General features: G+C 41.0%; 1 protein-coding gene across 12 annotated transcripts in view; it reads right to left on the reverse strand.

Annotated features, from left to right (window-relative positions):
• The window catches only part of ITGB6 (integrin subunit beta 6), a 133,690-nt gene that overhangs the window by 43,233 nt on the left and 72,897 nt on the right, over positions 1-17,560 (reverse strand). For all 12 annotated transcript variants that reach the window (XR_014828652.1, XR_014828653.1, XR_014828651.1 and 9 more), the window contains 1 exon segment: positions 16,838-16,933. Coding sequence is in view for 9 of the 12 variants with exons in the window: in XM_084997873.1 (XP_084853999.1) it covers positions 16,838-16,933 (96 nt within the window). In the remaining 3 variants the exon portion in view is untranslated.

The following is a 17,560-nucleotide window of genomic DNA, read 5'->3' on the forward strand; positions in this document are numbered from 1 at the left end:
AACCTCACTAATATGGAGGGATTTTATGCTCACTGTTTATTTTCAATATTGTAATATTAACCAAAATCACTTTAACTATGCTTATTACATTTTTTTTGCCAAAATACTTATATTAAAAGATTGGCTTGTATAGATAGAGAACCTACGATTATATATAATCAGTTCCCAAATATTTTCTCTAATCTTTCACAGTATTTGGGGGATCATTATCTTGTATCTCTTTGGTTTGTACAAACAGTATCTCCTGTTTGTACATTTTCTTACCCTCCTTCTCTCTCCCTCTTTCTCTCCCTCTCTCAACTTTACTGGCGTATACCACACATGCACAATGTACAAGGAGTAAGTATACAGTTCAAAGAATATTTAAAAAGTAAAAAAAAAAAGTAAGCAAATATAGCCACCACCAAAGTCAATAAATAGAACAAAATCGGCTCGTAGAATCCTGCCTTCTATTGCCTCCCAGTCATTACCCCTCCTCTAAAAGCCTACACATTATTTTGACTTTTATCACAATAGAAGCTGGGGAGAGATCTTTGTTGTGTCCCACAAAAATATCTTAAGTGGGACGCCAAAGCATTACCTATGATGGAAAAGACTGATAAATAAAATTAAGAATGTCTGTTCTGAAAAGATGCCTTTAAGAGAGTGAGAAGAAGCCACTGAGTGGGAGAAAATATCCATAATACACGCATCTGCATTGACACCATAATGTCCAAACTACACCTACACATCAGCAAGGAAAGATATCTCTTGATAAAATAATGACAAAACATGGTATTCCCATTGTAGCGCAGTAGAAATGAATCTAACTAGGAACCATGAAGTTTTGGGTTCCAGCCCTGGCCTCACTCAATGGGTTAAGGATCTGGCGTTGCCGTGAGCTGTGGTGTAGGTCACAGACGCCGCTTGGATCCTGCGTTGCTGTGGCTGTGGCAGAGGCCGGCAGCTGTAGCTCTGATTGGATCCCTGTCTAGGAAACTCCATAGGCCGAGGGTGTGGCCCTAAAAAACCAGAAAAAAAAAAAGGAAAAAAAAGGCAAAACTTAAGTGGCAAAAGAGTCTGTGAAAACAGTTCCAACATCATTAATCATATAAATTAAAACCATAATGAGACGGCAATGTGCGGCCCCCCTACAATGGCCACAATGGAAAAAACTAGCAATGCCCTCGTACACTTCCATCAGGAGTCTGGTACAACCACTTTGGAAAACTGACAGCAGCTACTGATGCTGTGCAGGAGCACACCCACCGCCCTAGCAGTCCCACCTGTAGGTACTTCCGAACAATAGACACAAACCCATAGTGTATGGCTGTTCTGAGACAGGCAAATGCAGAGAGACACTTGTTCTTGCTGCCGTCCAGAGATGATTCTCAGCAATTAAGATGTCAGCTAAATCAGAGAAAGTGCAGGTAGTTCTGAAATGCCCTCAGATCTTTCAAGTTGTTTCCACAAAAGGAACAATCATTTCCCACCTGGATTCCTCCTACCCTGGGATGGACCCACAGGAGGTGTACACTGGGCAAACTCCTCGGAACTCACGGCCAGCCTGCCTCCTTCTTTGTCTCTCTCCTTCCTCATGAGCTGGTCCCAGGACCAACCCCTTCAAGTCCTGCAGCACCCATTCAGGGATCCCCCCCCAAAAGGATGGAGAGGTCCTCACAAGCTCCTGACAGCCTCAAGCACCTCCTGGTTTTTGACACCCAAATATTCAGAAGCCCAGGGCTCCTGAGCATCTGCGGTTGAGGGACTCTGTGGGAGCCTCAGGGGAGTGGTGGGAGTGCTGAGGAGGGGGGGTCACATCGCTTTTTGTCTCCTCGGTCCTGCTTGGCTCACTTGGTCTGGTGTGAGGAGCCCATACTGCAGACAGGGCTAAAAGGCACCAGCACTCACCTGACCCACTAACCACCTCAGTCTGGGAAAGAATAACTTGAGCAGACATTCCTCTCCAGCAGCATCACCTCTTCCATTCTCCCCAGAAGCTCTATTATCTAAGTACCGTTATTATCCACAGTAATATCCATTATCATGCCAAAATACTGAAGCCCAGAGAGTTTAAGTAAATTGCCTGAGGTCATCTAGCCAGGAAGTAATAGAGCCGGACCCACCTGCTATGCTCTGCCCTGGAGTTAGATCTCTTCGCCAGACCATTGATGGTAAGTGCCTGAAAATGGCCATCCTGGAGTTCCTGCGGTGGCTCAGCGGAAACAATCCTGACTAGTATCCATGAGGTTTCAGGTTCAATCCCTGGCCTCGTTCCGTGGGTTAAAGATCTGCTATTGCCGTGAGCTGTGGTGTAGGTCGCAGACACGGCTCCAACCCCTGTTGCTGTTACTGTGGCTGTGGTGTAGGCCAGAAGCTGTAGTTCTAGTTCAACCCCTAGCCTGGGAACTTCCATATGCCAAGGGAGTGGCCCTAAAAAGAAAAGAAAAGAAAAGTGGCCATCCTGGTGATGTCATTGGTGAGCCAGAGAGAGGTTAATGAGTAAGCCCAGGTTAACCAGATGTATTCACTTCCTAGGGATGCTTCCTAGGGTGACTTAGAACCACAAACTGAGTGGCTTACAGCAGCAGAAATTTCTTGTCTCAGAGTTTTTGAAATCCGAAGGCAAGGTGTTTCACGCTCCCTCTGAAACCAGCAGGGGAGAATCTGCATTTGCCTCTTTCCACTGTGAACCGGAGATGGGCACTTGCCATCTGCCTCTACGGAGGTTGAACCATGAGCCACTGCAGCTGCCGACCCGCAACACCCCCTGAAAGGAGCTCAGGGTGGGGATCAGGAGAGAGGCCCTCTGTGCTCTGGGCAAAACTGACAGGACAGGTCTTTACATAGTTAGATATTTTTAGGAGAACATTTTATAAGCCTCATATCTGGAAAAGCACTAAAATCCTTCATGGTGATGACTGCTCCTTGTGAATAACAGTAACCTTCACGAGACTAGCAGTCACCTTCTGCAAAATGTGTGCCTGGTTGCCTGTACTTTCTCTCTTCACCCAAATCACACATACACTGACACGCACCCCGACCTCTTTGGAGCAGTATTTCAGAGCTATCTGAAATGTGTATTTTTGTTGTTGTCGTTTCAGTTGATACTAGCTTCTGATGGTTTGCTGGTAGTCATGGCTTTCTTTGGCTTGTGGATTCAGTCTCTGGCTCCGTCATCACGTGGTGCTCTCCTTGCTGTGTCTCTGACTTTGTGTCTCTTCTAAAAACACCAGTCATATTAGATTAAGGGTCTACCCTGCTCAAGTATGACCTCATTGTAAACTAATCACATCTGCAAAGGCCTATTTCCAAACAAGATCATTCTGCAGTATTAGGTGTTTACTAGGACTTTAATAGCTAATATGGGGGTGGGGGTGGGGGTGGACATAATTCAACGCATAAGATTCTGCTAGGGTTCTTTTGATTTCTTTAACCTTTAAAAATTTAGGCCTTTGTTTCAGCTGGAGAAGTGAGTACCTTGCCCATTCACAGAGCTAATGAGTGGCAGAAACAGGTCTTGACTTTAAAGCCAAGGCTCCCTCCACTCTATCTGCTCTCTCTGTGCAAGTGTCCATGGCCCTCAAGGAGGGTCTCATTAGAAGCTAAGATGGGAGTTTCCACCGTGGTGCAGTGGGTTAAGAATCAGACTGCAGTGGCTTAGGTCACTGCAGAGTCACGGGTTTGATCCTTAGCCAGGGGCTGTGGGTTAAAGGATCAGGTGTTGCCACAGCTGTGGCTCAGATTCAATCCTTGGCCTAGAAGCTTCCATATGCCAAGGGTTCCGCCATTAAAAAAAAAAAAAAAAAAAAAAAAAAGTTAAGGTCATAACGCCTGGTATTTATATACAGGGGCTTAGAGATTATAGAATACTTTCCTACACAAAGTAAAAAGAAAAGAAGAAAAATGGTTGTGGCTGTAATCACTTTTACATTGAAAGACATCTTGAAAGAAATGTAGGAAGTTGTAAAACCAAAAAATGGCAAAAACCATTTTTTCCCTGGGGGAACTGAATTGCATTATTTATCTGGTTAAAGGAAAACAGCTCTTTGCAGGCAAAGGCTCGCTTTTATCAGGCAGTTTGCTTCTTCCAGAGCTGGGGGCCGGCTGGGTTTGCAGAAATAAGTCCTTCTGCAGGCAATCAGAAAGCTTTCTTCCCCGTGAGGTCTTTCATTCTTGTGAGGTTTTATTCCACTTGTTCTCACGTTCATTATAGGTAAATGCAGGGCTCCCAGTATTATGCAAAAGTTTACCCCCAGGCTCCACTGAGTTTCTAAGACACCCAAGATTCCAAAAAGAATATGCAATTGTTTCTGGCACGAGGTAAGCGTGCATGTCTGTCTCCGGGTTGCGTGATAGCTGCTTTGCCTTCAGGCTTTTAATTGTCAGCGTTCCACAGTCAGGCGGGCAGCGATGGGAGTGTGCTAATTAGATCAGGTGCTTGATCTTGAAGTCTGCACCGGCAATGACGAGGTAGCTGGCTTCAGAACTTTGGAGCACTCCCTGTCTTCCTCCCAGTCTGCCCTGGAATGTAATTATCTTGTCAGCCGAGAAGCTGCAGCGCACAGCTGAATGGATGCTCGGCAGCAGTAACAGAGTGATAAGGGGAGACGAATGGGCCCACCGTGCATGACTATTCTGAGACAAACGCACAGAGAGGTGCTGGAGAATGGAGGTGGAGAGAACAAAGGGACTACATTGAGTATTTGTTCCTGAGGATACCTCAGATCTTCCCTTAATAAGATTATCCTCCCTTTTGAGAGGGATTGCAGACCTGGGCTGGCAAATGCAAGTCCCAAAGCTTTGAAAAACTTCTTTTAAAAGGAGAAGAGACCTTGGGCTCAGTCGCTAGCAGCCTCTGTGCTTTGCAGACCAAAAGGCAGGTAATAAAACTTTGAAGGATGACTAGTAGGAACCCAGGGAAGGGACCAGAAATTAGAAAGCAGGCGTGTGGATGAGGATGGCTAAAGCGGTCATGGTGCTCCTACTGGAAGTGTGGGGGGTGGACCAGGAGTATCAGCGTCATCTGGAAGCTTGTGAGAAATGCAAACTCTCATTTTTAATGTTTTGAGAAAACGCCATACTGTCTTCCACAGTGGCTGGACCAATTTACATTCCCACCAGCGCACGAGGATTTTCTTTTCTCCACCTCCTTGCCAACACTTGTTTTTTCTTGTCTTTTTGATGATAGCTATTTCTAACAGATGTAAGGTAATATTGCCATTTAGATGTGCATTTTCCTGATAATTAATGTTGTTGAGCATATTTTGATGTGCCTGTTGGCCATCTACATGTCTTCTTTGGAAAACTGTTTATTCAGGTCCTTTTTCCATTTGTAAATCAGATTGTTTTGCTATTGATTTGAATGAATTCTTTATATATTTTGCATATTAGCTCCTTATTGGGTATCTGACTTGCAAGTATTTTCTCCTATTCTTTGGTTGCATTTTCATTTTGTTGATGGTTTTTCTTACTGTGCAGAAACTTTGCAGCTTGATGTAGTCCCACTTGTTTATTTTTGTTTTTGCTTCCTTTGGGGTCAGATCCAAAAAAAATCATTGCCAAGACCGATGTCAAGAGGAGCTTACTGCCTATATTTTCTTCTAGGAGTTTTGTGGTTTCAGGTCTTACATTCAAGTCTTTACTCCATTTTGAGTTAATTTTTGTGTGTGGAAGATAGCAGTCTAATTTAATTCTTTCACATGCAGCTCTCCCATTTTCTCAACAGCATTTATTGCAGAGACTGTCCTTTTCCCATGGAGTATTGTTCCTCCATCATAGAATGATTGATCACACTTGTGTTTGTTTATTTCTATCATATGATACAGAAATTCCACTTCTGGGTATTACGGAAGAAAATGAAAACACTGATTCAAAATGATACATGTACCCCATGTTCATTGCAGTTATTTACAATACCCAAGATGTGAAAGCAATCTAAGTGCCCATCAATGGATAAATGGATAAGGATGTGTGTGTGTGTGTATATACACACACACACACACACACACATACATATACATATAATGGAATATTACTCTACCATAAAAAAGAATCTTGCCATTTGTGACAATGAATAGACCTTGAGGGCATTATGCTAAATTAAATCAATCTGACAGAGAAAGACAAATATTGCATTATTTCACTTATACATGGAATCTAAAAACAAACAACTCAAATCAAAACAAAATAAACACATGAGAAATCCAAGTTTATACATACAGATTATAAATCAGTGGTTACCAGAGGAGAAGAGAGGTAAGGATGGGCAAAAAGAGTGAAGAAGTCAAAAGGTACAAAATTCCAGTTATAAAAAAAATAAGCCATGAGATGTAATGTATAGCCTGGTGCTAACAGTTGATAACCCTGTATTGCATATTTGAAAACTGCTAAGAGAGTAAGTCCTAAAAGTTCTCATCACAAGAAGAAAAAATTGTCATTATATATGTTGACAGGTGATAACTAGACTTATTGCACACTTTGCATAGTGTATGCAAATATTGAATCCTTATGTTGTACAACTGAAAGTTATGTCAATTATTCCTCAATTTAAAAAAAAATTGAAAAAAATGAAAAATCTCAGGCCCCAGTCCAGACCTTCTAAATAAAATTCTGCATTTTAACAGACTCCTTGGGTGATTGGAGACACCAGGAGAACTTTAAAAAAACACTGGTAACTAGATTCACTGATGCCTGAGTCACCAGTTATTGATTTAATCAGGTCAAGGGGTGGCCTGGGACTTGGGCTTTTTAGAAAGCTTTCTAGGCGATTCTAATGAGTACCAAAGTTTAAGAATGGCTGATATAGAATGGCCTGTCTACACCATTCCTGTTGTCAGGAGGATACTTTAGGGAAGAGCTCTGGCAATGGGGAAAATAAAGCTACCTTTTTTTTTTTTTTTTTTTTTTGTCTTCTTGCCATTTCTTGGGCCACTTCTGCGGCATATGGAGGTTCCCGGGCTAGGGGTCGAATCAGAGCTGCAGCTGCCAGCCTACGCCAGAGCCACAGCAACGCGGGATCCGAGCCATGTCTGTGACCTACACCACGGCTCACGGCAACACCGGAACCTTGACCCACTGAGCAAGGGCAGGGATCGAACCCGCAACCTCATGGTTCCTAGTCGGATTCGTTAACCACTGCGCCACGACGGGAACTCCTCCTTTTTGTTTGTTTGTTTTTGTTTGTTTGTTTTTTTAATGACTGCACTCACAGCATATGGAAGTTTAGGGTCAAACCTGTGCCTCTGTAGTACCCAAGCCACCGCATCTGTATTCTTAACCCCCTGCACCACAGCAGGAACTCTGTAAAGGTGTTAAGTTTTTAAACCTATACACCCATAATTCACATGGGGTTCTCAATCTGTCATACACCCGTGATACCTATTCTCTACTCAACAACAAAAGTGATGTTTTTGAAGGCTTGCTATCCCTGGACTAGCACTGTGTTTACTTCCCTTGGCCTTCAAGTTTGAGGAGTCTGGTTTTCGCCCACCTTTCCCACTCCACCCCCTCCTACTTCAGTTCACACTAGGCTAACAAGCCTTTTTTCAGTTTCTCAAACACACTGAGCACTGAGTATTTTGCGGTCTCAGGGCCTTTGCACATTCCTTCTCCTCTTGAAAACTCAACCTGCAGGTTGCTGCTTCCTTCATAATCACTTCTTGAAAGAGGTCTTCTCTGAAGATCCTATAAAATTAAGGTCTCACACTCTTATCCTCCGTTACTTCCCATTGCTCTACCTTATTTTCCATTTCTAAAGTAATTCTTCCAAAGCTTTTAGTATGTGACCCCAATATTGTACGGAACATAGCAAAACATAAAGAATTATTTGTTGTTTATTTGTAATTCAAATTTAACTGGACATCCTGTATTTTTTATGTGCTAAATCCAGCAACTCTATAGAGAAAGTCTGCTAACCCCTGAATTAATGAATAAAACGTGCTCAAACTGTTCAAGCTCAACAAAATTTTCTGTTTCAAAGCATTTCTATTTACTTTCTGAAGTTCAAGACAGGAAGGGCAACAAAATACTGAACTATGTCATAGCGAATAATAGCCCCATCATGGCATAATTTGGGCTCTTTCAGATAATGAGCCATAAAGTAAATATATGTAACACTCTCCAACTTCTGTTATGTCCAGGAGCTGTCAGTTTAATGTATCCCTTGTGCCTCGATGCCCTGTGTAATTGTGTGAAAGGCTGTGCCATGTGGAAGATGCGTGGGGGCAGTTAAACTCTGCATGGTGAGCCAAGCTGGGAGAGTTTCCTTAAAGCACAGCTGTGCTTTGGGCCAGTCTCACAGGCGCAGACAGAGTGGCCACCTACAGCCTTAGGAGAGGCTTCTGGGGATAGATGGAGTCCCCTAATACCATGCCTTCCTAGGCAGGGAAGGGTAGTTACACAGCTTGGAGCGCTGTGCAGTATGAAGACAAGCCTTGGAGGAAACCAAATTTGTTCCCAGACATTAAGAATCCTCACCAATAGGGCACTTTCAGGGATAAGAAAATGGGTACTAGAAATAATTTCTTAGTCCTTTAAAGACGTTGCAGGGATGTATAAAACAGGAACCAAGTATCATAAGTGTATGTAAAAAAAAAAAAAAAAAAAAAAACGTGACCTAGTAGGTAAAAGGGTAGTAATTGCAGATATTGGGAATGTTGGGGGTGGGAGCAAGTGTGCTTTTATTTTGTTTTTTATCTTTTAATTTAATTTTATTGGAGTATAGTTGATTTACAATGTTGTATTAGTTTCAGGTGTACAGTAAAGCGAATACATCACATATAAATATATCCATTTTTCCTGTATAGATTATAACAAACTATTGAGTAGATTTTCCTGTGGTATACAATAGGTTCTTGTTAATCATCTCTTTTATACAGTAATGTATATGTGTTATTCCCACTCTCCCAATTTTTCCCTCCCTCAATGGTTTAGCCTATGGCAACCATAAAATTGGTTTTGAAATCTGTTTGTTTCTGTTTTTTAATAAAATAAGTTTTTTGTATCATTTTTATGAGATTCCACATATAAGTGATATCATATGATATTTTGTCTTTCTCTGTCTGACTTAATTTCACTTAGTTTTATTTTGAAGCACATAACCTCCAAGGATGGCAACCACAGATTCAGAATGTTGCAGAATGACCTTGATTTCATCTAATGTTATTCTCATTAGTAACAGCGATTGTTTGACTTATAACTAAATGCAATTTAATTTTTATGCCTTTATAAGACTGTAAGTGTGTAAACGTATTCCAAAAATTTGAACATACTTAATATGTGCAGTCTGTTGCCAATTATGTTAAAACATGTAAATGCATGCGAAGACAAGAGAAGACTTACCCTGACATGTCAAGAATGGTCAACTGTGTCTGAGCGGTGAGTTTATGCGTGATCTTTGTTTTCTTCATTGTGCCTGTGCTTTTCTGTATCCTTTTTTTTTCTTTTTTTGAGAATACTGTATTCATTGTACCATCAGAAAAACGGTATTTTAAAGTGTCTTTTTTTCTTTTTTCAGTCATTTCTTCTTTTTTTGTGGGGGGAGGCACATTCCCACGTTGTTGGTCAGAGAGTAACTGATGCAACCCCTTTGGAAAGCCACTTGGACACACCCAGGAGAGTGGAGGCTGCCATTCCCCTGTGACCCAGGGGCGTCACTTCTAGACCTGGATCCTCGGTAGAGAACGTGCATGTAAAGATGTGCATGGCTGCAGCATTAGTGATGCTGCAGGCCTGGAAGTGATCTGAAGCCCTCAGTTGCACATGAACACATTGTAGTAAATACATTTACTAGAATATGTATAGCAGTGGAACAAACTAGAGCTCTGAGCATCTCCATGGATCAGTCTCAAAAAAAGTAACATTGAGCAGCACCATGTGAATGTACTTAATGCCACAGAACTGTATACTTAACCTATAAAATGGTAAATTTTATATTATGCATCTTTTATCATAATTTTTAAAAACTTGAAACATAACATTGAGTCAAAAAGCAAATTGTAGAAATAATATGTACAGCACGAAATTAAACTTGTGAGCTCAAACTATGTAATTATGCGTAGACTATATTTTTCATAGTACAAAAAAGAAACATGGGGTTGATAAACACTAAATTCAGGATACTGATTATTTCTATGTGTGAAAGGAAAGAGGAAGGTGGGTTCAGAGGTGGGCAGTTACACAGTAGGCAACTGTACCTGGAATGTTTTATTTCTTTCAAATAGCTAAAGCAGATATAGTGGCAAAATGTTAAGATTGGAGAAAGATGGGCAGTAGGTACGTGGACGTTCACTGCACTGGTGTATTTTTCCATATGCTTGAACTACACCATCATGTAGCCAAGATGTGGAAGCAATCTAAATGTTCATCAACAGATGAATGGATAAAGAAGATGTGGTACATATATACAATGGAGTATTACTCAGCCATAAAAAAGAATGAAGTAATGGCATTTGCAGCAACATGGATGGACCTAAAAATTATCACGCTAAGTGAGGTTAATCAGACAGTGAGAGACAAACACCATATGATATCACCTATAGGTGGAATCTAAAAAAAGAATACAGGAGTTCCCGTCATGGCGCAGTGGTTAACGAATCCGACTAGGAACCATGAGGTTGAGGGTTCGATCCCTGCCCTTGCTCAGTGTGTTAATGATCCGGCGTTGCCCTGAGCTATGGTGTACATTGCAGATGCGGCTCGGATCCCATGTTGCTGTGGCTCTGGCATAGGCTGGTGGCTACAGCTCCAATTAGACCCCTAGCCTAGGAACCTCCATATGCCGCAGCAGTGGCCCAAAAAATGCCAAAAAGACAAAAATAAAATAAAATAAAACAAAAAAAGAATACAAATGAACCTACTTGTGGAACAGAAACAGACTCACAGTCTTTGAAAAACTTATAGTTACCAAAGGGGACAAGTTGGGGGGAGGGATGGACTGTGGGTTTGGGATGGAAATGTTCTAAAATTAGGTTGTGATGATGGTTGTACAACTATAAATATAATAACATCCATTGAATTTTTTAAAAAGAGGCCTATAGTCTGTGTTAGACCAGGTATCCCCTTACCCCCTTTGGTTGGACCCTTGACAGTGGTCAAGAGTTGCTGTTTTTGGTGGGTTGGCCAGTGGCATAAGGCTGCCCAGCGTGTGACCTGTTCTTACTTATCAGAGCTTATGGAACACACAAGGCAGAATCCAAATGTGGCTCTTTTTTCAAGTCCACATATTTTTAAATTGCTCTATTTGCTAAGTTAACAGCAGCAGTAAGTAAAATCCAGTATTTCCCCACCTCGAATGACTCTGCATTTGTAGAGATTCACCTGTCCATTCACTTGTCAGGAAGCTCTGCTGCACCCTTAGGCTCTATGCTCTTACTGTTCAAATGACTTTCAAAGCCAGTTACTTTGTTTAAGAGGCTGCTCCCCTGGTGGTCTAGAGGTCAGGAATGAGCACGCTCTTTTCACTGCAGCCACCGAGGTTCAAGTGTGACTAAACTCAGTGATTAAGGCTGTTGACTTGAACTGCCTGGGTTTAAATCTTTGCTCTCATGGGCAACTTGCTTTTTGATTCTGGTTCTAGAGCAGTAAAAGGAAGACAAAATGATATCATGAGTTAAAACGCTTAACCTCAGCTGCCACCTAATGAGACTTCAGCAAACCTTCCCTATTCTTCTCATGGTCATAGTTGCTTATCCTCTCTGGCCTTCAGTTTCCACTGCCATAAACTGAAGGGCCAGCACTATGATAACTCTTAGCATTGAAGGTAGTTTTCTGATTGCCAATTTATTTGCTCCCCTTTCTTTTTTTTTTCCTTCTTTTTTTCATTTGCTCACCTTTCTAACAAAGATGGTGAATAGAAAAGAGTGAAAACATTGACAAAGGTGAAAACTCTGACCCCTCAGTAAAACTCTGGCTTGGGGTCTCTTGCCAGAGCACAAACTCTAAAATGTCTTCATAACCTAGATGTTCTTTAGGTAAATCATTGGCCTCCAAGTCTGTTAAGGCTCTCTGGGACTTCTTGAGGCAGGCGCTCTGTCTTACTCTCTTCTCATCATCAACCCTAGCCTAGTTCATGGGAGATGCTCATGAAATGTTTGATGAATGAATGAATGAATGAATGACTACTGTTAGTAGCACATTGGTCCTAATGCTGAATATTGTGTAAATATTGAAATATTTAGGCCTTGTATTGATAAGATACCATTTTATATTTCTATGTGGGTTGGCCTAAGAGGACATCTCATTAAGACCCTAATTTTAAAGCTGTATCTTTCTTCCTGAGTCTTTATTTTCCGGATTACGAGTCTTCGAGTTCTTTAGAAGAAAAGTACTCCTTATAATCTAGGGAGTAACTACTGATGATTTTTCATGGTTATAGTTCATTAATTAGTCTGGAAAATGTTTCCAACAGCTTTTCCCTGATAATCTGAGGACATGCGTTTTATTTCCAAATCCTCCCTCTCTAAGATGTAGTTTTATTAATGAGAAAACTGTAGGCAGCTGGCTCTCCTCAGTCTTTGTTCTAAGACACCATCAAATAAAAAGAAATAAAAACCCTTTTCTGTTATACTTGAATTAAGAACAATTATTAACTCCTTGGACATTTCTCATAATCCAGAAGTTCTCTTTTCAATTTGTAGATGATTTTATTTTCACTGAAAGCATAAATTTGGAACACCACATTATGGGATTTAGTTGATGGGTAAATAAAAACTTTTTAGACTGTGCCCTAAAATTAGCTATATTACAACCAGCTAGCTATACATTGTCTGTGTGTAAATCACTGGAATTCATGCTGATCCTCTTCCCACCCCCAGTCTAGAGTCACGGACTACTAAAGCTGAAGGTCATCTGGTCCAGTCTTTTTATTTCATAAAAACTGAGGCCAGCGATAAAGGGATTTTCATCAGAGTAAAACTGTTTTGATCTTTTCCAACAGTGAACATGATAAAACAAAATGATAATAGAACAGGCTAACAAATAGTAAAAGGGTCCCTTTTTCATTTTATCTCCCTCCCTAACTTCTCTGCCTCCTTTCCACTCCCTTGCTGCAGGGAAAAGCTCAAAAGAGGAACAAAGCGAGGAAAGAAAGGATGAAATAAAAACTGGGGTTTTGATTCCTGAAAAATGAAACTTGTGTGTGGTAGATAATGCTAAGAAGCCACACTGACATCAGGCTCATAGTACATTGTAGCAGCCTCTATGCTATCTTTTAGATATAACGATCACCAAGGGGGTAATTGCTCAGGGGTTGTCCTTCAGAGACTAGTAAGAGGGCAGTGGAGCATATCCAACAGGTTGGCCTCAAGACTGATGGCAGAGTGAACCTTTCCCCTCTGGGGCCACCTGGATCCAAAGTGGAAGGGTAGAGAAGGAACAGCCAGGGTTGCAGGTAACCACAGTGATGGGTCAGGCACTGTCACCTGCCCTTGTATACCGGCTCCCTTAGTCTTGACAGGTGTTGATCACACAAAACTCCAAGTCCCCATTTAGAAACTTTGACCTCATTTGAGAAAAAATGGACTGCTTGCTTTGCAGTTTTCTTTTTAATTCATTCAGCAAATATTTACTGAGCATCTACTTTGTATTGAGAATTGGCCTAAACAGAAAAATGTGCAAACCCACCACGGCTCCTTATAGAGGTGACAATGGAAGGCTTTTCACCTCCAGAAGGAAGGGCTCTTTGGTGGCATAACAGCCTGGGATAGTAAATACGATATAAAAGGAGTCTACTTATAACAGTCTTCTCTGTTAAAGTATACAAATCATGAAGTTCCCATCCCCATCCCCATTCTTTAGATACATCATTCTGTCCTGATAACCACAGGGATGTCAATTTGTGGTCACTCACTCAGATGTGAGTGAGCAAACTGGAAGTGTCTTTTTCTGGTTCAGTTTTGTATCTGACTTTCTAAGTGCTATTTCAACAATATATCATAAATACTAGGTCATATAATAATTATTATTACTAACCTCATAAAACTCATCTTTTCCAGTCAGAAGTAGAAACATTTTGAAAGACTGAGGATATTTTAAATCTTGCAAATAACCCCAGGTGATTAATAGTAGGATTTGACAATGTAGTCAAAAATGCTAATTTAATTGCTTTTCTCTCAATATCTCATTAGTAAGGAAAGACTAGTCAAATTAGACAGTTGGGGTTTAGTAGCTTGATATTAAATTGATGTAAATTAACAATAAACATTTGAAAACAGAGGAGATAAAAAAAATTTTTAAAGCTTAGGTAATTGAATCCTGATGTAAAATGGTGTTTAGCACTAGAAAACAATATACTACCTATCTATCATTATCTTTTGAACCCTGTAATTGGACAAACAGGAAGCTATTCATAATAATAAGTCTGTTCAAAATCATCTGTTTGCGGGAGTCTGGGGGTGCACACTGCAGTCCTATTGAACTGAGGGCAAAACTGCTTACTCTATCCTTTCCATTGTTTGTTCATCTCTCTTACCCCAAAGTACGGCAACATCACACACCTGGGCAGCCCAAAGCATCTTCCCCAAATTATTGAACCTACAGTCATTTTTTTCCTGTGTCCCATGAGTGGGCAAAACAAATCTTTATTTGCTGCAAGACGGGCGCCATTAAACCCAACCATCCTCTGCCAGGGAAATGCACACACGTCTATGCTTAACACAGAACTGGGGGCAAACAGTTTGCCTCCTGGAATTTCCATTAGTTCCAAGGACTCAGTTGCTTTATTTATTCTATCGCTGGTTTTATTTTGCAGCAGTTCTTTGGTAGTTATGTGGCTTCGCTCACAGCTATCCAAACCTCAGGTCACACAGGGCTCCTGCACACGTAGGGCTCCTTCTCAGAGATGTAAATGGAAAGGCAACCCAAGCCATTACTGGTCTATTTTGGGTTTTCATTATCAATAAAACAAGAGATCAGCATTTTCTTGCTGTGTGAAGCCTTCAGGGAAGTGCAATGTTGCTGTCATTATCTTTAGACCAGGCGGCCGCCTGCTCCCACTAATGCAGAGGAAATGATGAGTCCATCGAAATAAAAATAAAATAATGAAAGGATCAGAGTCACAGAGTGGATTGCTGACCTGGTCCACTGCATGGCTCCCTGAAAACATCCCTTTGAATTTAGTGGAGCCTAGATGGTAAAGACCACAAATCACGGTGGAACATAAATTTGCCTCGTAATGAGATTAGTAGGCAGGCAAAAATAAATGTCCTGCTGTTACATTAGAGGCAGGCTCTAATCTGGTGTTTTCCTTGGAAATGATCATTTCCTTTGCAACAGAGGAACCGTGGAGGCAACCTGTTTAAATCCGACAGATTCTGCTTTGTCACAGTTATTTTTCATCTTGCTCTGTCTTTTTAATAGCAATTTTGAGGAGGCGTTTAAATGAGTTGTGAGCCTTAAAGACTATTACCAAGGTGAGTTATGGGGGGGTCTCTGCTCATGGTCATCCATCATGTTTCCCAGACTCCCCTTTTAAGAACATTTCTGTGCCACTCCCTCTCCCCTTTCTAAAGAGGAGCCCTGCTGTGGAGGAGGTATGACACCCAGGGTCCTCCCACTCTAGCTTTAAGGATCAGAGGCAGAATAGACTCACTATTGTGTTGGGGGTATTAAAAAAAAAAGTCTTTACTGCAACTCTACTACTTAAAACCCCTGGAAACAAGTCTCCCAGACTTAAGGCTAAAAAGCCTTAAGAAAATGCCCAGATCAGGTGAACCCACATGGGTTTCTGAGTAGAACAAAGGCCTCGAGTATGTAGCTTGATTGCCAGGGACTTCCTTGGTTTTCAGCAGAAGGCAATCTCACCTGGAGTACAATACCCTCCTCTCATTAAAAATGCAAGATAGAATCTCTTCCTGGATCCTTTCTACAGAACCTGATGCAAGTTCAGGGGCTGCACCGTCCTTAGCAGTGAGTGGCATTTAATCAAAGCCTTCTGTGAAATAATCTCAGCGTTTCCTGAGCTTGTAAAGTCACCAAGTGAGTTAAGAGGTCCTTTCAAAAAGAATGGGAGATCAGACTTTGAACTGAGAAGGATTTGAAGCCTCTGCACTGAAGGTACAGACAGCTTAACGGACACCAATTTTCTCTACATTTTCTGGGACTCTGGCTGGAGCCTCCTTAGTTCTCTGTGAAACTACTCACTAGGAATAGATCATTTACTAGTACCCCAATTCATGGCATTTGGACTTAACTGTTTTTCTGAAACCAGAAAGAAGCCACAGCAAACTTCTGCATTTGTAAAATGCATTTTACAGCATCTGTGATGGTTTACGAACATTTTTTTACCTCATGAAACAATCCCCTTTCTGTAGTTGGTGCTTCCATTCAAAAACTTGAAGTGCAAATGCAGCTACTTTAAGGGAGAAATTATTTGGGGGCTCAGTTTAACCAGTTTTTTTCTTTCAACTTTTCACTTTTCAATGGTTTGAGTTGTGTCTCTACTTGTGTGTTTCCTATGCATCAAGCATCAGAGAATTTAAGTCAATTCTCCTCCCAGACTCATAATCTCCTCTGTTCTCTGTTAACTCCCTCCTCATCAGATGAAAGAGCTTAAGAGAAGATAGACTGATTTTCCCATTAGGTTGGTGGTCCTATGGTTATTGGTATTTTCTTCCAACTTATCTTCTAATTTCCATAACTCTTCCTTCCTTGTCCCACCATAGCTTCCCCCAACTTCCCACTAAACCTCCATGTTCATAATTTAAATGGCAAACAGTAACTGAATCCACTTTTCCAGTGTCCAGTATATTTGGTATGTGTTAATAATTACCTAATGGCATCCCAGGTATTAAACTCAGAGTTAATAAGTTTCATGTCAAATAATCTCCCTGAAGGAATTTCCTGAATGATGTTTGCTTACCTCATACAGATGAACTTGTTCTTGAGTTACAGCAAAGATCAGTAACACGTTATTTTGTACCAGTTTATCAATGAGTTGTCCAATGGTTGGATATTCCTAGAATTAAAATGAGTTTAAACAGATGTTTAAGTATCTTCTTAACAAAAGTATGTAAAATAAAGAAAGGAATATTTCTTTCAAAGATATCTTCCTGAGTTTGGCACTGCGATTCTCACAGGCAGTATTGTGACTGTCACTCCCAGTAAACACAAACACAATTAGCATTATTTACTTAATTGCTTTAGTAATTGTTTCCTAGATCTTGTAAGTCCATTTAATTCCTTAGAGTCAGTGCCTGTCAATGTAGTGTATTATGCTGTCACTTCCAAGGAGATTGCTAAATTTATTTAAAGACTTATAGTGTGTCATATTTTCAAGGGTAGAGATACAATTCTTCGAAGTGCCACTTGCCTATAGGCTCATGTTGGAGGGACTATTAGGGGTGAGGGAGGGGCTGTTAGACTATGACAAATGTGACCAAAGTGACTCTTGCAGCTCAAAAACTCTTGCTGGAATTGGATGGGGCGGGATGAGGGTTGGGGCAGGGTCAGCCTGCCGAGGAAGGACATATTGCAATTCCTAAATGCATCTCACTTGAGATGTTCCTGTACAAGTTCTCAGGTTTGGTCTTCTTGCCTTTTTGATGTCACTAATTGGTTTTATGGGATGTTGCAATATTTTTAC

Source organism: Sus scrofa, chromosome 15 (genome assembly GCF_054392235.1).
Source record: "Sus scrofa isolate SSC_HxYL_T2T_F1_AM1 chromosome 15, Sscrofa_HxYL_maternal_Yorkshire_Landrace_v2.0, whole genome shotgun sequence".
Lineage (NCBI taxonomy): Eukaryota > Metazoa > Chordata > Mammalia > Artiodactyla > Suidae > Sus > Sus scrofa.